We start from the raw sequence: 26,916 nt of genomic DNA, 5'->3' as shown, positions 1-26,916 counted from the left end.
TAACAAAGACTTTAAAAGATGAACGTACACTTTCAGAGGAGTGCAGCAGCAGTTCAGTCTTTATTAGTGATATCTGCTGACAGTGAAAACATGTTTAAGCCTTACAATCTTTAGCTAAGTCCCATCATAGTCCTCATCAGTGTGCCTGCATTAAAGCCCACTATATTACTGTATTGTTTTATGTCCAAAAAAGATGCTGTACAGACCTTTATGGAGTTTGATGCCTACTGGCTGTTTCTAGTGTGTTTCTAGTGTGAACAACTAACAAGTATCAGACATTGATGTTGAGTAAAATTTGCAAACAATGGTTTAGGCAAAGGTAACAACATCCATGGTGCAGATGTCATAAAAGTTAACTCTTGATCTTGGAAACACACAAAAGTATACCAAACAACCTAACTCAAAGTACACTTGCTAGTTTTTTCAGGAGATTTAAACCATGTCAGCAAACAGGTGCTTTTTAAAGAAAAAGTTTGGGGGAAATTTTCTTTAAAGGAACACAGAGGTCAGATGGCACTGCCTTTATTGAGGGACATGATTGTCACGAGGGTGGAAAAACATAACCCTTGCACTGGAATCTGTCAAATACTTACAATTGACATCTTGTATGTGTATTTTGTGCTGACAAATCATACGTGGTAATGCTTGTCATTACTAATTTGACACTACTGTGAAACTGCATAAGCACTCAGTCCTCCATTTGGTCCAGAGATCACAAGGTCCAACTTTTCACAGGATGAATACAAAGAGCAGTGGTTACCAAAAACAGAAATATCTAGCTTTACTGATCCAGATCCAGTATTTCTCACAATGTCTAACACAAGATGTATGGCATAATCCTTGATTTGCATAAAGTATCAACATACAATACCTGCTGATGAGGTGGATATCTGAAAACAAGGCCAATGTTTCAAGAGGTTAAACCTTAAATGTAAAATATGAATTACAAAGAATCACTGCTCAAAAAAATAGAAAGTGTCCAGTTGTGAAAACCTGAACGAATTGGTTATGGATATAAACCACCTTCTTTTTCAGATTTTATAATAATCAACACATTTTCATCAAGAGCAACTGAAAAATTGAGAAGCGATGGAGGTGATCAGTGCATTAAGTGCCAAGTCAGGAGGAAAAACAAGGGCCAGTGTTTTATTATCGTCATATACAACATCTGGTTTACTGATGATTATCTGTTTTATTCAACAATGTAAAATTTCATCAAACACAGGAAGTTTAATCACAGCTTAAATCTTTTTTTAATCTCTCACTGAATGAGCACTTGCTTCAACAGTTAGGGTGTGTGTGGTGGCAGCAGAGCAGTCAGTCAGGGAGTAAACTGTGTGTTCTAGACCAGTCTTCGTCTTTTGCAGTCACGCTCCATCTGGTCTTCAGACATGTTGGTGGCTACACCCAGAGGAGACACTTGGTTCAGCATGGAGTCATCTGATGCCTGACCAAACAGGGCCATAAGAAGGGCAACACCAAACCCTGTGGCCCGCTCCCCCTGCACAGGCAAAATAAAACATAAAACAGGGGTCAGATCACAATATCCAGTGTCATAACTGTAAAGCTACCCTGTAATTACCTTTCATTGCCCGGTAATGTGACCGAAACCTAACGCCTTGTTTGTTCTAAAACCCAATGATTGTGATAAATGTAACTAAAGTGTAGTCCACCACTTTATATCCTCTTTTGTAAAAAGACAGTAAACTGATGAGAAGATTAAAGATAAAAACAGGGCTGTGAAACAGTACAAGTTATTATAAGCTCTATTTTTTTTTTATGAGCTGAATCACAAGACCAGGCAGAGCAGCAGATTTTTATTATTTCTTGAAATTAAGAGCTGGTGAAATCCTGGCACACCTGCAGGGAAGTTGTAAAAAGATGTTGGAATTAAAATAATACAAATTAACAGATGTACCTGAAGATCTTTTGTTTTGCTCCCTGCAAAGGCAGTCCACTCTTACTGGGGTGTACTGAGTTTCAGTATGGATACACAAAAAAATAATTGGCTCAACTAGACCCTGTGCAACATGGAAACCATTTACAGTCTTCACAAGATGATGAGAGGACTGTATGCTTGACTGCAACGGCGAGTACATCTTTTTTTAATGACAATATAGGGCATCATTCACCATCATTTTATTCCAATTCTGTGTGCACAATTTATGCTTGTAGCCCTACGAAAGCATATACATTACTTTCTAACCATCGCACACGTGTCCCATGTTATAGATGGAAGATAATAGTTGTGTAAAACGCATGATTCATAAACATCTAAAATGGTATGCTTACTACAGAGTTAAGTATTCAGTGTCTCTTAATTAGGGTAGGGAGTGAGGGAACAATGGCATGGCATTATTCTGCTGAATGGTTTAGTTCAATAATCGTCAATTTGCTCTCATCTGATGTGAGTTTTTTTGTTGACGTTAATGGGTAAACTTCTTGTATTACCCCCCCACACACTCTGTGTCCTATTCTCCCAACCTCATTCATCTCGGGTCCCTTAAATCTAATTTTTTTTGTCAAACCAAGCGAGCGTGTCAGGCTTCATGGCAGTGTTATTGCCAACTTCCTTAAACATTCTGCTGACTCTCTTATTTCTCCAGTAACAGTTAATACCTAAATTGTTTTTGAATAAAGCACAGAAACATTTCTCACATCTGCAGTAGTATTTGGACGGGGAGAAATCCATATGTAGATACAAATAAATTTGGACTATTTTAAAATGTATTTATATTACTAATATAGTTAATTAATCGCTGAATATTTTATATCAAAATTAATTTGGGTTTATGTTAACCTGTAGAGGTCTTTGTGAATTAAAGTCACGATTAGAACAGAACAGAAAGTCAGCCGCTGCAGTGAGACAAGTTCTGAACAAGTTTAATTTTTGATGCCAAAGTTGCAACGTCTAATTTGTCTTGACATCCCTGTTCTGCTCCTCAGCTCATTTCAGCTTAATAAAAAGTCTTGTCAAGCCAGCTGCAGGCAGCAGTAAACATATGCATGCGCCCAATAAACTGCCACTTCATCACATTATGATTATCACCTGATTTGCTCCAGGACAAAAATCAAGAGCACTAACTGAATGCAAACTATGTGTATGCACATCAAAACCTCAAGTACTCACAGCATGAACAGGAGAGGCGATATCAACATGGACCCAGACACCAGGCCAATCAAAGCCCAAGTGGGAACCAATAAAGAGGCCAGCACAGGAGCTCTGGGCGTTCTCACGATCCTGTCAAAACACAAAGAAATAAATTATAACATCAGTCCCCAAAAAATATATTCGACTTGAAATACTTAGTTGACAACCAGTAACTAAGTGCTAGGTCTGAAGCAGACAGAAATCAATTTGCAGACTTTTTTTGGGTTTTTTTGACAAAAAAGCAATTTAGACAAATTTGTCCGGAGAAAAGATGCATCAACAAAAGCTAAAAATAGGGACTAGTAATTCCATTACTACAGCTCAGAGAGAACAGAGACAGGAGATGCAGGAACAGTGTTATCAAAGCCTTCATACTGTATTTATTGCAAATCTTTCGAACTCTCTCATGTCAGATTTCTGTGTCTTTTCTCATGCTTTGTTTTAAGCATCTGCTTTTTGGAACTTTAATTTGTCACTTACTGCCACAGAGTTCTTCATGTCGGCCATGGCAGAGGTGAACTCGCTGAAGTGCAGCTCGGGGCAGTAAACCAGGGGGTGAGCGAGATCTCCACTGCTGCGGCCCGCACGCACACAAGCAACTTCCCACTGCTCACTGTTAGTCATCACAGCTGCATGGTACTTCCCGGTGGAGATCCCCTGGACAACAACAACAGAAAGGTTTTGCATACAAAGACAGTACCTTTTGGAAGATGAAGTTCATTGTTGGTTCTTGTCTATTTAGGGGAAGTGTAGATGAAAACAAAAATACATTCAATCCATTAGGTTTATCCATTAAGTTTATTATCGATTAATTTGCTATAGAGGTTTAAAATCCTCCAGAACATACTTCCTGTCAAATGTCATTTAGAGGCTTTCACTCACCTGTGCCCCTGTCAGGGTGGCCATATCCAGAATAATATCAGCTGACAGGTCTTTGCTGGCGTACACCACCCCATCAGCCAGCACCAGCCTGCCCTCTGCATCAGTGTTGTTGATCTCCACTGTCCTTTAGAATGAAACAGTTCAAATTTACAAATTTTATCCCACAGCCCACGTTCGTTCCTGTTGATTTGGTTTGTAAAATGACACAATGTGCATTTATACCATGATAGGACAGACAAAACAAAGAAGCGCATAGAAATCAAATCTGAAATTTGACACTTTCTCTATCAAATGAAAGGGAATGATACAATATATTCTCACTTTCCAGAGTAGAGAGTGTGGATATCATCAGGTCGCGTGGCTGTGGGTCCAACTGCATTCTCTGCGAGGCAAAACACTGCATGGAGGTTATCCTTAAAGCCCTGAAATAAACAGAGGAGAGAATTTAATTTAAAATTTTTTAGCTGGTTAGCTCGGGGTTAAAGTAACAGCTATGGTAACTGCTGTGGGATAATCCAAAAGGTCACCTCACCTGTTTAATAGTAGCTCTGAAAGCTCCCAAAATAGCTGCAGCTCCACCACAGTCTCTCTTCATCCCTGGCATTGTGGTCTACAAAAAAAACACATTTTCGTGTGATGAAACATGCAATGGCTTAATTTGATCTCTGATTTTGCTCTAATGCTGCATCTCTTAATGCCCTTGTGCAGGACAATGCCAAGTGGTCTATAGATTTATAATGAGAGAAGCTTTACTGGCTGGTTTGTAAACATTGTACCTGCAGAATAAGTGCGTACCTTAGCATATGACACCATATAAACTGGTGCATGGAGCTGCAACTACATGTGAAGGGATTATTGAGAATCGGCTTAAAGCTTAGTCTTAGAGGTCAGTGGTGACAGAGCATGCAAGTTCTAGGATCACCAAGATCACAGTTACAGCAGACTATCATCCAGATAAATAAAGTTTACAGTTTAGGAAAAATTAATCCTAGTACTTCATGATTAAGTAACTGGATGCACTGCGCAGGCAAGTGCTATATAAGCTGTGTGGCTGACAAAGACACGGTCCTTGGCGTGTCAATCGCTTGCTTCACAGCCTGGTCCCAGGGGTGCGGAGTTGCCAACTAGATACAATGTGGCTGACCTCCACACAAATTACTGGCTCTGTAACCAAACTCAAGCAGAGGGGCCAGCTGAGCCCCACAAAGAGTTCTCACTATCCTATGCAACTGCAAGTTGCTGGGAACGCTTAGCTGACACCCCTGTCAACACAGTCTTCGGCTCCAACCTCCAGAAGAACTTCTCATGCATCCAGGGGTGGATGGGGACATGGAATCCAAGTGGGCCTTATTCAAAGCCTCCACTGTGGAGTCAGCTGTTCGTACTTGTAGTCAGAAGGTTGTAGGTGCAACCTGAGAACCCGGAGAAGAAGCTGAGCCAGAAGGCAAAGCTTTCAATTAACCAGTCGATCTAATTTCTAACCCGCTGCTGTGGAAAATATTCACCTCTATCTGTGCACATGGAGTTTGCAGGATATTTGAATGTTGGTTTTCTCTTCATTTTTAATTCATTTCTGATTAATATTTTCTCCACATGCAGCTGCTGAAATGGTTGAAATATATATTATATTTCTTCATGTCTGTGTCATATTCAGATTTAGCCTAGACATAAAAGACTTTCTCTATTTTTGCTGCAAGATGCGCCTATCACACATGAAAAATAGGCGAGATGCCGCACTTCCAAATCGTGTGACGCAGCCGCAAGGCATGAGACGGTGCTTTGCTCTAATCCGTTAATAAAGGTGCCAAAATGAAAAACCAGATGTTCCACGGCTGCCGCTCACATGCGATGCATACAGTGTACCAGAGCCCTAAGGAGCTTGTGTACCTGGAGGGAGCTACTTCCGGGGAAAAGAGCATTACAAGGACAGATTTTTTTTCATGATGTAAAACAATCATTTCTCTGGAGGAAAAATAGGTATACCTTTCCCTTGATGCTGAGTCCACCAGTGTCATACACAATGCCCTTGCCCACCCATGCAATAGTTTGGGTCGCACCATCTGGTGTGTGGCTCAAGACTGCTAATGCAGGAGGATGCTCTGCTGCCTTTCCAACTCCATAGATACCTGAAAATAGCAAGAGCAATATACCCATAAAATATGTTGTGTATGTTGTGTTCCTTATCAACCAAATATTACTTTAAATAACTAGAATTGTGCAACTGATTTTCCAGTTAGATTATTCTTATACTAATAATTCTGCAACTCAAGACCAAAATAACCCTAAAATAACAAGAGTGTTTTTTACATTTTAAAACTACTGCTATTATTATTAAGAAAAAAAGAAAAATAAACAAAAAGGTCATTTAAAGTAAATCAGTTGAGCTGTCATAAGATTATTATTGACACAACGAGACATCTACAGGCATGGTACCTCCAAACCCTCTTTGTTTCAATTCCTCTCCACGAATGATGACAGGAGTAATTCCAAGTTCAGTCCCCACAGCCTTGATCTCCTAAAACAGAAATGAATGTATGTAACAGGTCCTGTAGTAATGTCAACAACATTTGCTAAAGATAAATTGTTTCACTTACATCTAAGAAGTGATCTGTATTCATCTCATTGCATGGCGTGTCCACAATGCGAGCTGCCAGCCGCACTCCATCAGCGGAGTTTGAGAGACACTGCACACAAGAAAAGCCTTCAGTTATGGCAGGCTGTTGGGCTTTAAGGGTTTGAAATGCAAATAAGTCAATGAAATTAAAAAAAAAAAAAAATTTTTTTAATCTGCGCAGTACCTCAAGTTCTGCAACATCAAGAGGACTGCTGTCTTGCCCGACAATCACAAACTCCACAGTGACGTGCTTCTTATCAGCCCTGCGTAAGGATGTAGAGCGGCGAGAAAAGATGGGAAAGGCCCTGGAGATGGCGCAGGAGGATGCAAACACTTCTGAATGCTCACACACCATCTGGAGAGGAAAACAACAACAACAAGTCATATCAGCCACTTTGTCACATACGCCCTCCTTCCACCGGATGACCCAGATACACGTGCCACAGGAGCCCCAGTGGGAGTCAAAGAAGGATGGTATCCCTGTTGAAACAGAAAATCTGTTCTGTAGCTAAAGGTGCTCTCTGACCTCGCGGAGGTAATATGTGATCTAAATTACATTTAGATCACATATTACATGAAAGGCCTGAACAAATGAAGTTCAAGTGAAGATACTGACCACAATGCAGCGGTTGTTCCCTCCAGGCAGGCAGGAACGGACCAGACGGGACAAAAAGTGGGCAGAAGATGGGCTGTTGTGTCTGCTGACCCTTGAGGGAAGTGCAGCCACCACAGCATGGTTGAGATACAGTGGGCAGCTGTCCGTGGGGTTTGGGTTCAAAGCACTTAAAGCCGTTTGCCAGATCTGAGAAAACACAAGACGATACTTACATTTTAGGTTCAATATAGAGACACTACAACTTTGCATAGATCGAGTTCTTGTGTTAAAGAACTCAAGAAATCCTGCACCGTTGTTTCCATCAGTCTAAGGCCCTGTTCACACCTGGCATTTACATGCATCTTGAGTGACCCGATCACAAGTGGACGGCTCTAAGTACAAGTGTGAAACCCAAAATGCATTGAGATGCAAACTCAGACCACATTCAGAGGTGGAGTTGGCTGCGTATGGCCACATTCTTTTAGCAGTGTTCACGCAAATATGTCTTGGGCCACAATGAAGCACTGCCTACTCAACTAACGTCCTCTGCCACAATCAAATTTGTGCTGCCACAGTTTCTTAATGAACTGAAAGTATTTTTTGACCAGGGCTACTTTACTGCCTGTCGTCTTGGACCGTGTCTACAATGGAGATACCATCCCATGTAAGATTTAATATGATGTTCTTGCTGTTTAGGACAGGAAGTTCTGCAGTTCTGCAAAGGCTTAAATGATCAGTAGCTTAGGGGTTTGTGTATGTAATAAGATGGAAATCCATCAATATACAAATGGAAAATTTGACAGGGAATTAAAGAAATTAGAGGCCTCCCAGTGTCACCAAAGTTTCCAGACAGAGTCACAATGACTTAAATATAGTGAAGTCCTTTCACCACCCAGAAAAAAAGCACTGTAAGCAGTGGAATGATAATCATATTGGCTAATCATTGTCAAAGAATAGTAATTTTACTGATTGGAAACCTTTCTTTGACCTCACAGACTTACTCTCTCAAGTAAGACTGGCTCCCACTGTTGCACAACCACCTCTGAGGACTTTGCACGACACCACTTACAGCTCCTTAGTATAAGAGGGCGGACTATTTTTTTCTGGGTCTAACTACTGGACCTGTCCTGCTCTAACCTGTCAAAACCCAGACATCCCTGTACCAGATAAATGCTCTCAAGCTTCAAACTTTTCTCTCAGTTTTCTCCTGGTCACAAAATTGTGCTGTTTTGAAGCGAACAACTCAAAAGCCAAGAAATTAAGAATTCAATTTTACCATAAACTCACCCAGTTTTACATTTTTCACTGTTCCAGTAGAAATTAATTAATAGCTTTTAAACAAGAAATAAGATTTTTTTAAAAACTAGCACTACTTAAAGTCAGGCGTCACTGTTGATAATGTGATTTTATTTTTAATTGCTGGCGTTGTAACCAGTCCCACCGATCTCTACCAAAACCGTAACATCTCCTTAATAACGCCAGTCTTTACTTTTCGTAGCTGCTGGATGAACCTAGCTGTCTAGATATGGTTGCAGCTGCTCCCGGGGTTGGTGAAGATTAGCTATTCGTGTTCAAGTTCCGGTACCGTTAAATTAATTTAGCTGACCTAGCTGCGTTAGCTTGTGCAAACTTAGGCTAGCGTAAGCTAACATTAGCTGACACCCAACTGCCACTCCGGTCCACAGCGTTACCTCTTTGCTAACGACTGGCTGCAGTTTTCCCTTGATTTGGCTCCAGCTGACTTGCTGCAGGTTGGCCTGCTGCCCGATAATCAGGACAGGACGACTTTGTGGCTCGGAGTCTCCGGCAGAAGCCTTAAACTCCAGCACTACGTTCGCCATTTTTGTGGCTTGCTAAAGCGGCAGCTAGCTGACGGTCCCGACGCTGTCGGTCACTGCTGCGACCCGGACCGGCGACGGCAGCCGGAGAGGACCAGATGCATTTTCCGTCACATTTATAAAGGCTGTAAGTACTGTGTAATCTTTATCAACCTCTGTCGGCCACAAGCAGGAACTACATGAGGACGTTAAAGGACGGGTGCACACATTTATTTTCAGGTCTGTCTTAAAGCAATAGTCAAGGGCCCATGTGGACAGTGGAAATGCACTGAACTGCCTTTGAGGCCCTGTAGACGCCTCAAAGGCAGGATGTGCAGCCCAGGATGTGCAGGATGATAAAAAGAAGGAGGAAAAAAGAGTAAATGAGGCTTCAGGGGGGAAAAAAGAAACAAAACAGCCACAGTGACTAGGAGGTTTCAGTCCGTCTGGCTCAGGCTGGATAGGAGCAGAAAGAGAAATATAAGATAGACAAGAAACTGGAGCACAAATAAGCGAAAAAGCAGCTGTGAGAAGAAGGTTGGACGGGATGAGGAGATAAAGGAGAAGAAATGGGCCCACTGCAGCTGGGCTCACAAGAAAAAAGCTGTGGTGGAAGGTGCTGCTGATTGACAAAGAAGTGATTTTAATGCATTTTGAGAAAGATTATCTTTGCCATAAATAGTTTTACTGTAATTATTTATTGTCATTTATATCACTGTTTAATATTGTTTAATATTCTGTTAGTAACCCGGGTCACATCTGCTTCTCTCTTTCTGTCTAAATATAGATTTAATGTTAATACAAATGTATGACATTATACTGTTATGCAGTATTCACTTGTCTTAGTGCACATTAAACATGAAGTGGAGGGACTGAAGGGCCTACAGCCGACCACCATGCCTGCACAGCAGTCAGGGATGAAATTCTCTCTTCATTTTGGATTTAAAACAGGGTCATAGGGTAAGTTCCTTCACTCCAAAGAGGTTTTAAGACAAAACCATCAACATGGTTTCCTAGCCTTGTATGCTGTTTTTTGTTACTTTGGCAAACACTTAATATACAAGGTCACTATTTTTAAAGTGTCATATATACAGTAATAATTTGTATACAACAGCCATGACACGTTAAGTATCTGTACCAAGTATGAATATCAGTCCAATACTGAAAAGACAAAACTCAGCTGCTAATAAGCCACTCGTCCCAGCCGGCATGAGGCTGGCCACCGCCCTCAGATAGATGTTGGTGTTTGGTTGAATGTAGGTTGTGACGTTGGGTGACCAAAATTCAATGTCAGGAAGTTTAATTATTGATAATTTGACGTAGAATACTGACGACAGCTGATGTTGATATTTTGTTAGTTTTAAATTGTGTCGTTAAGTAACATAAAAATCCAACGTCTTCCAAATGTCTCATGTCAAGGTAATCTCAACACAAACATATTGACGTTCCAGTTGTGAGCAAAATCCAACCAATACTAAACCTCAGCTAAACATCACAATGTCAGTTAGTGAACGTTGGGTTTCGACGTCAACCTGTATTTTAGTCAAAACCTCTACATTGCGCACACATTGTCAGATATTCTGGCCCAATAACACCATATGGATTCTCTTGTGTGTCAGCCATAAAACTGTTCAGCCTGCTGCAAACTTTATGCAAAACAAAACTTGAATCTGTCTTGTTAGCTGGAATAACTCAAGGACACGTTTGGGCTCCATATTGTCATACCGTATTGTATAAAACTAACTGCTGGAACATTTTTTGAAGGAATTTGCTAATTCACTTGTACAGATACAGGACAGCGTTCTGCTGAGATCAGCGATTTGTCTCAAGTCTCTGAGACAACAATGAATCTACCAGGCACAAGGGTTTGGTCAGAGGTAATTTTTCCCTCTAATTTGGCACTACAGTGGCTTCTGAGGCATTTGTGGGGGCTTTCAGATTAGGTCCCCCTCTGGTGTGATATTAAAGACTAAATGAGGTATGACAGTGTGCTGCACTAGGGCTGCAAGTAAGGGCACAGAAGACTGATCTTAGAGACACAATGGACAACTAAAGAGATATTTGTCGGCCAAAATGTGTCCTTCAACTTAACTCAAATGGGAAATGAAAAGAAAAAAACTTCAGATTGTGGCAATTTATTTATTTTCTCTCATATGAATGTCATTCAAAACTAAACCACACAGAGTATTCAAGTTGTTGCACCCTGAAATCTTAGTAAGGTGTTGAGAAAGACAAACAATTCGTTCACATGAAAAGCATTAAAAGACAAAATCCTAAAGACAAACATTATTGAAAACATTTAACTACAACTTAAAGTTGTAAAACCAATACGTTCTTTCCCAGTAATTTAATCCAAATAACACAAGGAAGGAGACACTCACAGGATAGTGTTCCACTGTTAGATACATTTTTAATTTGGAAAATGCAAATGCATTAGAGAATACTTGCATAACCCAAAGGAGGATACCCTACTGTAAAATGTAAACTTTTATGTCAGAGTGCAAATAGTTTAAAGCCATCTTAAGATAATACAGTGGGTATTACTAGAGAAAGAGAAAATCAATCAAGAAAAGGGGAAAGTATCAAAGTCTGTGTTTCTAGCTTCCAAATTATAAAAGGATAAACATTAAATGCACAACTCCATATATAAAACCATCATCTTTAAAGAGAGAGCGTCAGTGACATCTCTGTACCAGTACAGTATTAGTACAGTATGTATTGTGCTAATTTATTTAGAAAGTGAAAAAAAACAACAATCTGCCCATTTTTCTTATTTCAATTCTAAAATATGTGAAATATTTACTATTAACAGATTTATTCAATGTAAATAAATGCTGGACACTCAAATGTACAGTTTCTGGTCACTTTGGGTGAAGGAAGTGTGGCTACAGGAGATTTTCCCACTGCAGCAGTGGAACTTGTGCAGAAAATCACATTTCAAAAACAGTGATTTCAGTTTTTAGTGTTTCATAGAAATTATTAGTGGCATCATATGTGAGCAGTTTATTAAATTTCATTTCATTGTACAGACAAGGCATTTAAAACACAGTGCTGAAACAACTGCTGATGAGTCGATCAACTGAAAATTTAATTCATCAACAAGTTTTGACAACTGACAAGTTCGTCAAACAAAAAAATTTGTGAGATCCAATTTCTGCTTTTATTGGTCTTGTATTAATGTAAATTAAAAATCTGTGGGTTTTAGAGATCTGATCAGAAAAACAAAGTTTAAAAACTTACAACATGCACTTAACCATTAATTTAAAAAGAATCAATTCATTAATCCAAAATGAAATGAATCTTTAGGTGCATATGAAGTGAAATGTCAGAATTACAAATGCCACAAGACTTTCCTGCTCAAAGTCAGAAAGACTATATTTGATTTGTTTTATTCTCTGGCTTATTTAACTGAAATACATTTCTATACTTCTGTCACATTTTATACTTGTGATGTAACATCCAGCTCATGATGTGCTTTTTATTGCACCTACAGTACACACTGACCTGAGGTTCACTCTCAAAAATTTGGGATTTTCAAGATAGTACAAGTAAAAGGTTAACTTATTTAAAGAACTATATATACACAAGACTTAGTCAACTATATAATTAAAACTATACACATGCTTGTTACTGTTATTTTACTAAACTGAAATGTAAATCATGATAGTATTAGAATAATTTGGTGATTTATATCTGTGTAGTTTCTGCTACACTCTGGACGGAATAAGAAAATAGAGCCTTATTACTTGCATAAAAGGTTTACAGCACCGGTTAGATATTTTAAAAACAAGTATATTGAGAAGCAACGTCTAATATGCAAAACAGTATTTGCAGACGCAGACGCAGACAGACACACACACACACACACACACACACACACACACACACACACACACACACACGTGCGCGGGCGCACACACACACACACACACACACGCACAAATCAAACACACAATCATCTGAGTTTTCTTGCATTTGTATCAGCTGAGGACAAACATGGAGATTTCAGGCTTTGGTGGTTAATGTGCTTAGAAATTAAGCTAATACTGACAGTGGACGGGGTTCAGGTGGAGAGGGTTGAGTAGTGTGCTCATGTTAAAACTTCCACTCATTTCTAATGGTTAGTGCTTCATTAAAATAACATATTAATGTGCTAAACTCAACTCATAACAGAAAAAATCATCTAGAAGGTCTGCTAATATTAGCAATGTGTAAAACAATTTAGAGAAGCAGTTGATTGGTGTATGAGCACAAGTATAAATGTCAGAACATGCGAGAGAAGCTAGGCGTGACCATCCACACATGTTTAGGGAGACTTGTATGTGTGTGCGGAGACTTTGAGCTATGCAAATTTCACTGTCACACACCTGTGCAGACCAATTGTGGCAGCATGGTCTTTAACTTAGGCGTGACACAGGTTTCCACTGGAGCCACAGGTGGCAGCAATACCACAGTTCTTCAGGATGGGGTTGAAGTGGGAGGCTGTACCACTGCTGGGCTCTCTAGGAGGGAAAGGCTTCATGGTGGAGAGGATCAGGGCCAGACAGTCCGCCACGTTTTTGTTTGGGGCACAGGCCAGAGCTGGTGTGTGGCCTACAGAGGGTCAACAGGAAAAGTAACTGTCAGTGACACAGTTTGGCAGGACAAAAGGGGCCACTGTGGTGCTGTATCACAAAAAAATATAATTATTCCTGCTTACCTTCCTCATCTACAGCCATGACTGCAGCTCCTCTGCTCAGTAACACCTGCACAACAGTCGCCAGGCCTTTCCTTGCTGCGATGTGTAGAGGCCTACAGGAGAAAGAGAGACAGATGCAACCATATTAGAAAATATTCAGTATTACCGGGGGCAATAGCAGGCAAGTCAACATTTTAAACTTGGAAAACTTTCTTCTTAAACTGGAAACCAGATCAAACTAGAATTACTGCCATGTGAAATATGGTCTCAATCTCCTCTTCCGTTCCTGAGTTACAGCATTGAATAATTACCAGAAACAAAGATTTCACAGTGAGGTTGACCTTTGCCCATTGGGATACAACATGTCATCATTATTTTATCCCTAAGACATTTGCGTTAAATTGTGTCATAATTAGTGTGTAAATTCTTAAGTTATGGCCGAGAGTTATAGCAAATTTGAAGAAGTTCCTCATGGATGTTCCTGAGATTTCGCGCTCACAAGAATGGGATGGACGGACCACCATCTGATTTTCTTATAATACATTCCGATGTAATAATTTCCTTAGTTTGATCAATAGTATTCTTAACTGACGACGTGCATGTGTAGTGGACAGTGCTTCAAGACAACTCACATTTGGAGAGCGCTGTTTGTTGCATTTATGAGGGAGGAGTCGCTGATCTCTCCAAGGATCAACAGGGCACACATCTCATGACCCTGCAGAATAAAACACACTGAAATTAGTGATAATGTGCTTCAGTGATATTGTAGAAACTACTTATTATGTAATCAAATCTTTTTGGCAATTTTCAATTTGCTTAGTGAATTGTACACTGTGCAATGTTATAGCACCACATTCCCAAAACATTACTACTTTTAGAAGCCATTTCAGGGTTTAATTAGGTAATTTGAAATAAATAATAAAAATCAGTACAATATGACTTACATAACACAATTTTTAAACCAAGCTTGATTACAGTTTAACCTCATTTTCAACAGGCATGTCATCACATTTTGGCAGGTTACCACCTTATCTGACAGCTTTAAACATTATGTGTTGCCACACACATGCAAAAGTTATGTGCAACAGAAAGCATACAGTACATGCAGGTGTATGTGTGACCTTGCTGCAGGCTAAGTGAAGGGCTGTGTTATTATTGACATCCACCAGGGTCAGGTCTGGCTTCGCTTTGTGCAGCAAGAACTCTGAAATGCAGAAAATTAGACATCTTTCACAATGAACACAGGTCTGTATGTCTGAAGCATTTACCTGGTGTTTTCATGTGGAGTGGCTAACTATCAGTGAAACAGGGGAAAATATTTATGTGGTATATTCAAAGAAAACATTAGTGAGGACTGTGAGGATCAGAACCACAGTACACATGTGTTAAAAGAAGTCAAAAGTATTCCTATGTCACTTAAATCATCATCAAAAAACTGTCGGGACGAAATGAAAATGTTCAGACATGATGAGAACACAATCATGAGCAAATGGAGAGGGAAGATGGATAATAAAGAGTGACTGAGGATCTCTTGCTAAAATGTCCTCTTCTTGACCTGTAGGTTGTCTTGATGTGTTTTAAGGTTTTCCAGGTGTAGATGAGAACAATAAGGTGCACACTTTAACAAACTGACATCAGGCTTTTCAGTCACATACCAACAGCCAAGGTCTGTCCACACTCAGCAGCAACCATCAGAGCAGAGCAGTCACTGTGGTCCACAGCATTGACCTCTGCTCCCTGGGCCAGGACCAGCTGGAGCCCAGCAACATTTCCTGAATAAGCAGCTGCATGCAGAGGGGTCCTATACTCACACAACATACACATAAAATACAGGATGAACAGACAGGTTCACTACCTGAGGAAATCAATACAGTTCAAGTTATTGGAAAGATGACAATAAATAAAAGTATCTATTTATCAAATCATATTAAAGTGTATCACAGCCACCAAGGTTGAAGGTTGAAAAAGTTAGTTTTACTCATTAGCAGACGCTTGTGTAGGTAATATATAAAACTTGTAGATGTTTATGACTGAGGGAAATACTAGTTTATACTGCCTCTTAATTTAATGTAATTTTCTTTTTAGGTGTACATTTAAAGATAAAACATATTGCAAATTTGATTCCAGATAAGAGTTATCTTTAAAGTTGAGGTTTAAATAAAATATATTTTTAATGACTTTATGATAACTGAACATACAATTTTGTAATAAAACCTGCCAATTATGTGAAACCCTGGACCAAATGCCCATAAATCATGTTGGAAATGATTTAATTGCCAATTTATTATCACATTTTATTATGATATTTTTAAATGTATGCTCACATTTAAAATAAACATTAAATGTTTTATATTTACAACATATGAAGACTGACCCATATCAGCAGTGCTGTATGAAATAGATGTGTAAGTAGGGCTTGGCTCAGAGCAGAACCCACCTTCCTTTGGCATCGCGAACATTAACACTTTGAGGTCCAACAGTCTTCACCAGACATTCGGCAGCAACTTCATGTCCATTAACTCTGCAGAGGACGAACACTTACTTGATTTTGAAGAGACACACTTTATTTTTTATGTTTAATATAAAAAACTATGTTGAGCATTTACATTTATTATGATACTCACAGAGCACAGTGCAATGGGGTGAACAGATTTCCTTCCTGGTTGCTAAACAGTTTATTTTCAAGTAAAATGTGTAAACATCCTTCATGCCCTGTACAGAAGAGAAAACAAGTGAACAAATGAATATATTAAGATTCAGTTGTAAAACTATGGTAATACAGTATCTCACCATGGAAATGTTGAACAAGATAGCCAACTGTTAAAATTGACTGAAATTATTTCGAGGCTAAGATAATGTGGATAAAAACCAGAGATGAGAGATTGTGCTGGTGCTGCTCTGAAAGTGTCCATTCACACATGTCCATTCATGTTTTAACGGTATTCCTGCCCATATTTAGTCTGTTAAACACAGAATACGTTTCTTTTTGTTGAAGTGCATTTGACAGGAATGATTGATGAATGATGTCTCACCATGGTAAGCAGCCCAGTGGGTGGGTGTGTAGCCTCTGTGGTCCAACATGGAATCCACAGGGTCAGCTTTCTTAGCAGCCTTGAGCAAACTGCGGAGTAGCTCCGTGTGACCGCAGGAGGCTGCAAGGTGCAGCGGGGTCCTTCCCTGAGAGTCTCTACACAGAGCAGAAGCCCCATGTTCCAGCAGAGCAGATACACAATCCTCACTGCCCAACATGGCCTAAAGATGGAGGACACAAGATATGAGGGGAGAGGAAAAAAACATCTGGAACATCACAGATGCTGTAAAAGGATACAGTACATTATTTAATAATAAAATGTACTTAAAAAAGCAATAAGACATGTACACACACACACACACACACACACACACACACACACACACACACACACACAGCAAATACACATACAGCTCTGTGTAATGCAGTGAAGCCCTTTTTGTCTGCAGCATCAGCATTCGCTCCTTTTTCCAACAGGATGTGGACACAGTCAGTGTGACGTCCCAGAGCTGTCAGCATGAGAGCCGTCCTGCACGCAAAACAAGACACAAGTTTTACCACTGTAAGGGTTAGTTGGTATAATTCTCTGAGCATATCGCACTGGCAAAACATTTGTTTGTTGGTTAGGTCTGCATTCATCTGTATTTTTGGCATTTTGTATCTACACACAATGTGCTGTAACTTTGCCAATCTGTTCCATTAATTGTTTACTTTGTTACTGTCTAATTAATATCCATTGAGTATCTAATGTATAAGAAATGCGTTTAACCACTTTTCCGTACTTAAAAAAAGCTGTTTTTAACTGAAATGCACAACTCTCTCACTCTTGGCCAAAAACTGATGGGAAATATTCAGGGTTTATCACATATTAGATGTATTATATTTAAAAGCTAAGCATGTCTGATGTTCAATATAGCATATATATATCATAGCATTAAATAACAAGTGACTCACTGTCCCTGTGTATCTGGACTGTCAATGATGTCGGCACTTTGTTCCCTGTTGACCAGTAAAAGCAGACAGTCCATTTGGCCCTCAGCAGCTGCACATGAGAGAAGAGTAAAGGGAAAATACACATTGAAAAGTTCAAAATATTATCTTAAGCATAAAGCCATATGGTTTTTCTGACAACAGTGTCCATCAAAATACATAAACTGGACATTAAACCAAACATATACACATTCAGGTCTTGTCATCTCAGCCTACTCCCTGAACACACACACACACACTTGTACTTCCATCTTTGTGAGGACACTCACTGACATAATGCATTCCCTAGCCCCTTACCCTAACCTTAACCGTCACAACTGAGTGCCTAACCCTAACCCTGACCCTAACCTTAACCTAAACCTTATTCTAACCATAACTCTAAAACCAAGTCTTAACCCTCAAAAAGTGAGGACCGGCCAAAATGTCCTCACTCTGTTAGTAAAATACTTTTTTTGGTCCTTACTATGTAGCAAGTACAAGTACACACACACGTACACACACACGTACACACACACGTACACACACACACCTGCAGCATGGAGAGCCGTCCACTTGCGCTTGTGCTCCTTTAGTATGTATGAGGCCTGATGTTTCAGCAGCACCTCCACACATGGGGCAAAACCTCTCTGAGCAGCCAGGTGGAGGGCCGTTCGGCCTTCAAAGTCCCGCACATCAAGACTCACTAATGTCTCACAGAGCAAACGCAGGGCCTCACAGTGACCATAATACGCCTGCAGTGTAGGCAGAATGCATGTTAATAGTATATATAGATATATGTACATGTGGCTTTCATTCCAAGGTGACATTTGTTTATGAACATTATGATGTTAACAGGAGAGTGGTTTATGGTATTTGTACTACTCACAGCTAAGTGCAAAGGACTGACTGGAATATTACTTTCAACCTCTTCTAGACAGTTGAAAGAAATCTCCAGGAGCTGCAAGAGAGTCAGAGGAAAAATAAAGAAAATTAGGTTTAATGTGCAATCGATTAGCCAAAATCTAAATCAAAGCTTCTAAATGAAAGACACTACTGACCAGTTCCAGGTGCTGTTTGTTCCCATAAGCTGCTGCATAGTGGACAGCACTGTAACCCTTGTTGTTCTTCAGAGTTGGGTTTGCCCCGTTGTCAAGCAAGTAGTCCAAACACCTGAACACACGGAGTCAGAAGAACATTAGGAATCACGCCAGGGTTTTATTTTTCTCCCACAAGAAGTAACAAAAGAAAATTATTATTTCCTCCAATTAATATCACATGACAAGACATGAAGTTTCAGTTTAATGCAACTGATCCTTTTCTTGCAGTGTCCAAATTTTCTAAAAAAAAAAATCACACCAGTCTAACACATTTTGACATGATCTAATACAATGGTTCCCAACCTTTTTCAACTCACGGCCCGCTTGAAAATCTCAGAAATGTTGGTGGCTCACAACCCACCCCCTGACAATACAGAGGCCAAATAATGCCTTCTCAGAACATTTTTAATTTAATGATAACGACCAAATATTCAAGATTGAACTGAAAGCAGGGGAAGCTTAATATTCTTTTTTTGACTGACATGGGAGAGATAACTGATTCACCATCTGTCTCTTGACTCTCTTTCCTTTTAATTGTTCCTGTTGTTAAACAGCCATCCATTTTGATACTTCAGTTTTTGCCATGTAATTTTTTTGGCACACAATCAGAGTGATAGCAAACAAGTATACGAGATCACGATGTGATCTGGCTGTTGACAAAATAAAAGTTCCTATCATTGGCTTATTACAGCAATAGATCCTAATACAAGAAAAAAAAAAGACAACATAATTTCTTTTTTAAATTATTATTTATATTATTTATAGTATTTTTAAAATAATTACATCTTTTCACAAAAATTGTCCTGTGTTGCAAATGATTGTCAGCCCACTTGCAATACCTTCATTGCCCACCAGTGGGCCCCAAACCACTGGTGGTGAACCACTGATCTAATGCAATAAAATTTTGTCTGATTTTCACCTTTTTTTGGCCTGATAGTAGCATAAATTATATAAGTACATGTATAAATTATACATGTATACATACATACATACACACACTAAAAACACACATACGATATGTGGGACTACGACTGACTGAAATTTAGTCTGATGTATAAAGTTAAATTTCATCCACTTTGTGTACCGGTAAATGACAACAACAATATGAGACTTACAGAGAGGCCTCTTGTTCCTTTTCTATGCTGTAATGAGGATCAGAGTTTGTGTTCCCACTGGCAAAAGAAAGAAAAATACCCATAAAAATGATTTGTATGAAGTCAGTCATTATCAACAAAGAACTGTCTGGGTTGTTTTGATGTCTTGGGGTAAGATGAATTCATTATTAAAATGCATGTGCTCTCTCACCCACAGAAGGTGTGTGAAGCAGCAGTGTAGTGCAGAGGGCTGCAGCCCATCAGATCCAGCTCATTGACCTCAGCGCCAGCTCTCACCAGGGAGATCGTGCATTGGCTGTTCCCATTGGCTGTAGCATAGTGCAAAGGAGATCTGCCAGGTACAACAGGGTTCAGCTATAATATCAGGTAACACCGAAAAATAGTCAAATTCTTAGCTCCAGCTATTCAGCGCTGCTTACCTTCCCAAATTATCCTTAATGCCCAGTTCAGCACCACTATTTAAGAGCAAGTTGAGACAGTCAACATTTCTGTGACAAGAAAAGAAAAAACAGTTAGAAGTTGATTTAAATATCAGATCTGTGCCAGACAGTTTATGAACAGTTTTGATGTTGTGTGTCTGATTCAGGCACACCGTTTTCTGTCTTTTTCTGCTGCATACCTCTTGACCAGGCAAACAGTAGGTATTCTGTTTTAGAGTAGTAGTGCTTCACTAAATGACACCACACTTCAACTGAGCTACCGGAAAACAAAATATCATAATTTCAATTGTCTAACTTATACAATGGAATAAAGCATATATAACTATTATTTTCACAACAAAGAAAAGACATTTCTAAAATATTGACAATATTTAGACTTTATCAATAAGACAAACTCTTCAATTGTATGTAAATGCTTGTAGGCTTCACATTAGTGTGTGTGTGTGTGTGTGTGTGTGTGTGTGTGTACTTGTAGTACTTGTAGTAAGGACCAAAAAACGTATTTTACTAACAGAGTGGGGACATTTTGGGAAAGTGAGGACATTTTGGCCGGTCTTCACTTTTTGAGACACCTTCAAATCACATTTTGAGGGTTAAGACTTGGTTTTAGAGTTATGGTTAGAATTAGGTTTAGGTTAAGGTTAGGGTCAGGGTTAGGGTTGGGCACTCAGTTGTGATGGCTAAGGTTAGGGTAAGGGGCTGGGGAATGCATTATGTCAGTGAGTGTCCTCACAAAGATGGAAGTACAAGTATGTGTGTGTGTGTGTGTGTATGTGTGTGTGTGTGTGTGTGTGTGTGTGTTCATTCACTCACCCTCCAGAGGCAGCTGCATGTAGACAGGTCCTCCCGTGGTCATCTAAGATGTTTATATCAAACCCAATTGATGACTTTTGAGCCGGCATGATGTTGTAAAACTGACCTAAACAACACACAAGAACGCCTCAGTGGAAACATTTTCAGTTGTGTCAGTAAATTAAAATGCAACAAGGAGGAGAATAAATCAGAGGCTCTATGGATCAAAACAGATTCTCACCATTAGACAGTAACTTTCGACAGCAGTCTGGAAAACCGTAGAGAGCCGCCAAATGTAGTGGAAGCATCCCATGGATCCCCTGTCTTCAGAAATCATAACAAATTATTTACTTTTGTATGCACTAAATTGGAAATTAAGAACTAAATAACTGCTATTTTCCGAATGGTACATTTTTTCTTAGTCAGCAAGCAGAAAATTGTAGGAACACTTGTGATAACTAAATCTGTATGTGTGTGTGTCAGGGAGCGTGCATTGAGAGACAAGCAAATTGAAGGTGATGTAGTGGAAGACCATCATCAAAGAGTCTCAGGTTTGGACTCATCCTGGAGGAGAAACTTACCTGGCCTTGTCAGCACCATTTGTCAGCAGAGTGCTGATCAACAACTCCTGACCAAATCTGGCAGCAACATGAAGAGGAGTGTTTCCATGTATATCACCACAGTCGATTTCCCCACCTGTGTACAGAGGCAGAAGGAAACATGGTTTTAATATGATTAAATGTTTCAGATGAAGATGTGTGTGTGAGGATGCAGTTTGACTGTTTAAGAATTATTCGTGTTACAACAGGATGCTGTGTAAATATTTTTTACAACTTATGTTACCATTTTGGATCAGAATCTGGGAGCCTGTGAAGCGTCCATGCATGGCAGCTATATGCAATGGGCTCTTTCCTTCTTTGTTCTGTAAAAGAGAGAAAATGAAAACAACATGATTTGTTAAAAGAAGGGCATAAATCATCATCATGTGTAAACTGGACATTTAATCCTCTGACTAATTATGATCAAATAAAACATACGTTTTCCTCTTTTTGTCCTTTTTAAATCCTCTTATTAAAAACAAGCTCTTTACCTGTATGTTGACATCAGCCCCGTTGTTAATTAGCAGCTCAAGACACAGAACCCCGCTGGAGGAAGCAGCAGCCAGATGCAGTGGCGTGTTGCCCTGGTAGTTGGGCTGATTGATGTTAGCGCCACCGTTCACCAGCTCAGTCGCCACAGTGTCCTGGCCTGTGTGACAGGCCATGTGGAGTGCTGTGTTCCCAAAAATGTTGGGTTCATCAGTCTGAGAGGCAGAGGAGGAAAATGTGATGAAACATGATCCGACAGGGCTAAAGCTTTGTTTGGCGAAGTACTGCAGGTTTTGTTTATTAATACCTGGAAGCATCTTAAGGAAAAGGCAAACAGGCAAGTGATTCAAAAGATTTGACTTCTTCAAGGAGATAGACATAATAGATCTTCACACAGGTGTTATTTTCAGCTGTGAATGTGGAGATGCATTACGTGACCAGATGTGACCCTGGATTCATCAGCAAAAGTAGATTACACACTGCTGCAGCCACATAAACAGTGATATAGACAGGGAAAAACATGAAACAAAGCCTCTGCAGGATACTATGTTACTGATGCCTAATCTCACATCAAACCATTTATAACTGGAGACTGCAGTGTTTTGAAGGGGTGTAACTGAACTGGATGTTTCCCGATATCTTAATTCTCACTTTAATGTCAAGAAAAATGCCTACAAATACTTTCTGCAGCAATATCAAGCACATTAAAAGTTACTCTCCTCTACACAATATGCAGTACATAAAGTAAATGGCAGCGATAATGATGGAAAATAATTTCCCTTTCCTAACAGTTCTGTGATCGAGCCACTTTACCTCCACTCCCAGCCTCAATAGATACTGGACCACGTCTAACTGCCCACTGGCAGCTGCAGCATGAAGCGGAGTGTAACCACGTTTGTCTTTGCACGTCACATCAGCACTGTAGGACACCAGCAGCTTCATGACTTCCACATGTCCTGAAAGAGGAGCTTAAGATTTACTACAAGCATCTGCCATGGCTGCACATAACAACACTTGCTAGCCTGTAGCCTGGAAACTGAAGCACAGTTCATTTACAAGCCAATTTAATCCAATATTAATCAGATTTCAACCTTGTTAAGAAAAGAAAAAGTTAACTACTAATCAAATGTATATAGACTGAGGTTGTGTCACATATTGTTATCATAAATCATCAATCATACTAAAGCTGTATGGCAAGAGCGGTAATATTTGAGCATGTTTATTTTAATTTTTTAAGTCAGGAAAGACCATTTAACCTAACTTTCAAATTACTAATTCACAGCCGGACCAACCAAATAGTCAACCATGCACTGATGTCACAGCAATCCTGTCAGACAGACATATGAAATAGATTTAAAGGCAGCGACAGATGTAAGCTATGTACATTCCTTGTAAGTCACAGTTTGACATTTAACTCTTTTGGACACTTCTTTCTCTGTTTTCAATGTGCTTATACTTTCAAAAGTGACAACGTGTTTGTCTTTTAAGTAAAATAAATGCCTATAACCTCTGACTTCAACCTTAATGATCATTTATGGCTGTTTGAGCCAGATTTGAGTGCCTTGTCTACCTTAAATTCATGTTCATGTTAAATTCAGATTTGTTTTTGGAAAAATGTCAACGTACATTTGCGTCTCTTACGGGAGTGACACCACTTACCGAGGTGTGCAGCCCAGTGGATTGCCTGCCTTTCTTTCTTATCTTTGGCAATCACATTGGCACCTTTGCTCAGGAGCAAGTTCACCATCTGCAGAAACACAATCCCTAGATCAACCAGTGAATCTATCAACTCATCTTGTCTCAATCTACAAATATAGTCCGGTGCATAGTGGCATTTTATCTTGGCAACAGTTTAGAAAGCTTGAACATTTGTGGTTGTATTTTGGCTCCTCAGAGGAATAAATATTGTGTGAAACTGGATTAGAACACACTTTCCCAAAACGCTGCAACAACTTCCAGAAACCAAGGAAATTCACACATCATTCACTTGTGTAAAGCAGAACTACTTTCAAGCCTTCTTATGCATTGAAATGATAACTATCAACCATAAATAAACAAATAGTTAAAGATCATATTTAATCTACTTTACAGTTTACCTCTCCGTGGCCACTGTGCGCTGCATGATGCAGTGGTGTCCTCCCTGACCTGTCAGTAACATCCAGGCTGCAAACATGTGGTATCAGAGCTTTAGCACAGCCTGTAGCCCAGTTTGCAGCTGCCATGTGCAAAGGCGTATGCCAGAATTTGTCACGTGTGTTGATCTCTACTTTGTGCTTTAGTAGCAGCTCCACAGCCCTCTGGGGAAAAAAACACAAAATTCATTGAAGATGCAAGTCCTAAGGAATTACTCTATTTTTAAATTCTCCTTTTTGTGTTTTGAAAATAGGAAATTACTTCATTTCGTGATGCAGCTGCACGATGTAGAGGAGTCAGCAAACCCTGGTCTTTAGCATTGACATTTGCATCTGTAACACAGAGCAAAAGCAAAGTTAGGCAAGTTAGTTTTTGTTGTGTTTTAGTTCTTCTTTGTGTGATAAATTAATTACATTCATCAGTAGAAAAATCTATACAGTTCTGTGTAGTTCATAATAAGCTTCTTGTTTACTTGCACATATTTCACAGTAAGATATACATTTTTTTCTACCTGAAGTAATAAGTAGGTCCATAATGTGGACATCACCCAAATAAGCAGCAGCATGAAGTGGTGTGCTTTGTTCTTGGTCCTGAGATGGAAAAAAAAACCATCAAACAGAGCAGTATGCAGCCAGCATATTTTTATTTCATTTTACCAGATGATCGTGTATTATACTATTATTTTTGTTATATTCTTAATTTAGATTCTTGCCCTACATAATCATATGAAACATTTTATCTAATGAACAGCATCAAATGTGCAGGGAAAACCTGCTTTGCAAACAACAATTGAAGAAAAGCTGCATACAGACAGGCAGGAAAGCGTTCAAAAGCATCATGATTGCTGAGTCAATGTGGGATAATATTACCAGTGAATTGACATCTTCATGGTTCACCAAAAATGTCACTTCTTCTGTGTTTTGACTGAATATAGCCTGGACCAAGGGAGACTGAAAGAGGTTTGACATGCAAAACAGATATGGAACAACATGACAAAATACATGTTAAAATTACATTAAAACTCGATTCATTTCATTATATTTTATCAAACAATAGAAGCAGTGAATTAAAGAGGCAGTAATAAAACACAACTGCGGCTGAACAGCTTTCATCTGCAAAATCACAGCGATCACAAATACTTGTAAAACATTGCTGAAATGCTGAAATACCAATAAATTCTGGGTAAAGACAAGAGTGAGCAACAGTCTGTTCTCTGGGAATTGATGATGCAACCTGCTTCAGTGAAGTTAAGGACATCAGGTGGATAAATCTTTACTGTACTGGCATTTATGTGTCTAGGAAAAAGACGTCCCTAAGTCATGCAAAATGCCATGCAATACTTGAAGTGGATGTGAAGGATTATTTTGGTGTGAGGGGGAGACAACAATGACTCATCAAAATCTGTCTTTCACAGATTACAAGAATCAAAAGTAGATATGTAGTAGAGAAATATGTATCAATTTAAAGGCCGATGTTTAAAATGCCGTTATCTTGGCACAGGTTAGACCTGATTTAACATGGGAAAAAAATGACCCTAATAAAGTCCCGGTGCAAATTCTGCAGCAAACAATCATGCAAAACTATCGTGAAAACTGAAAAATGGTCCAATATTATGTGGAAGGAAATGTGTGACATGAACAAGCATTGTAGCAAACTTTGCTCGACATGTCGTTACCATGACTAGCCAGCTGTTTGCAGTGTTACTGGGGAGTCCTGTTAGTTATCTAACGGTAAGTTAGACAACAACAAAAGCTTTATTTACTACCTGGTCCTTGATAGTTCTTAACTCCATGCCCCAGTCACTCTGGAAGATCCTTCATTGAGATAGACTGAGTGTTTGACTGGCTACATGTCCCTCAGCAGCAGCTAGTTAGCCTAGCTTTAGCTTAGTTAGCTACTATCTGGGATATGTGACGTGTACACCACAGCTGTCAGAATATCGCGAGAGTTGTCAGAGAAAGGTGATTTGGAGGAGTCGGTAATATAAAGTCTGGTCAGGTATTTGATCTTGTACTATTGTTCTTTTTTTGAATATAACCATGGATTTACATAGTTTGTTTTTTTATTTTTTATTAAAGAAATGTAGATATTAATAAGTATTGTGAACCTGACGAAATTTCATCATCATAAGTGTAAAAACTGTACAATGAGCAATATGTGTTAATTCATACAAAAGATTCATTAAAAAAAGAACCTGGGCTCGACTGGATAAGTTATGGTCATGGTGAGAATTAATGAAAAATATATATAATACGATTAATAGTACTTAATCACAAATTTGAGGTACTTAACTTCACATTTTGTGCTGTTTTCCACTTGAACTCTACAACAATTTAAGGGGAAATATACTTTCTGCTCCTCTATATACAACAGCTTTGGTTACTCCTCACTTTAAAGATTAAAATTTTAAATACAAAACAGATATGATGAGCGTAAAAATAAATAAATAAATGCATTTTTCAGAGGCCCTGGTTCATGCAGACAGGCGGTGCGCCTGACAGCCTCTCTCAGGGT

The 26,916-nt window shown here is 39.3% G+C and overlaps 2 protein-coding genes across 3 annotated transcripts; both read right to left on the bottom strand.

Annotated features, from left to right (window-relative positions):
- Window positions 1–506: 506 nt before the first annotated feature.
- npepl1 (aminopeptidase like 1) lies at window positions 507–9,179 on the bottom strand. Its single transcript, XM_071495152.1, has 12 exons — window positions 8,934–9,179; window positions 7,264–7,449; window positions 6,832–7,002; window positions 6,628–6,717; window positions 6,467–6,548; window positions 6,017–6,159; window positions 4,566–4,643; window positions 4,355–4,455; window positions 4,034–4,157; window positions 3,632–3,808; window positions 3,131–3,241; window positions 507–1,501 (listed from the first exon to the last, which is right to left on the bottom strand). Exons 1-12 carry the CDS (start codon window positions 9,081–9,083, stop codon window positions 1,343–1,345), a joined length of 1,572 nt encoding a protein of 523 aa, XP_071351253.1. The 5' UTR covers window positions 9,084–9,179; the 3' UTR covers window positions 507–1,342.
- A 2,868-nt stretch (window positions 9,180–12,047) lies between these two features.
- ankrd52b (ankyrin repeat domain 52b) lies at window positions 12,048–26,327 on the bottom strand. Of its 2 annotated transcripts, XM_071495150.1 has the most exons (28): window positions 26,168–26,327; window positions 25,272–25,352; window positions 24,914–24,992; window positions 24,664–24,734; window positions 24,366–24,566; window positions 23,929–24,016; window positions 23,083–23,225; window positions 22,272–22,484; window positions 22,025–22,103; window positions 21,763–21,877; window positions 21,423–21,505; window positions 21,203–21,308; window positions 20,369–20,437; window positions 20,140–20,280; window positions 19,950–20,006; window positions 18,796–18,907; window positions 18,624–18,695; window positions 18,288–18,489; window positions 17,723–17,810; window positions 17,180–17,297; window positions 16,770–16,989; window positions 16,362–16,449; window positions 16,175–16,258; window positions 15,393–15,538; window positions 14,859–14,941; window positions 14,370–14,452; window positions 13,759–13,850; window positions 12,048–13,652 (listed from the first exon to the last, which is right to left on the bottom strand). In XM_071495150.1, exons 1-28 carry the CDS (start codon window positions 26,192–26,194, stop codon window positions 13,462–13,464), a joined length of 3,132 nt encoding a protein of 1,043 aa, XP_071351251.1. In that variant the 5' UTR covers window positions 26,195–26,327; the 3' UTR covers window positions 12,048–13,461. The 2 variants fall into 2 exon arrangements, 1 of the variants encoding a protein (XP_071351251.1); XR_011693315.1 differs by lacking the exon at window positions 12,048–13,652 and having other exon boundaries at window positions 13,785–13,850; window positions 14,840–14,941.
- Between the last annotated feature and the right edge of the window lie 589 nt (window positions 26,328–26,916).

The sequence above is a fragment of the Trachinotus anak genome, unplaced genomic scaffold (genome assembly GCF_046630095.1).
Source record: "Trachinotus anak isolate AG129_WGS33_773 ecotype Australia unplaced genomic scaffold, CSIRO_AGI_Tana_v1 ptg000013l, whole genome shotgun sequence".
NCBI lineage: Eukaryota > Metazoa > Chordata > Actinopteri > Carangiformes > Carangidae > Trachinotus > Trachinotus anak.
This window is presented reverse-complemented; position numbering and strand designations above follow the sequence as displayed.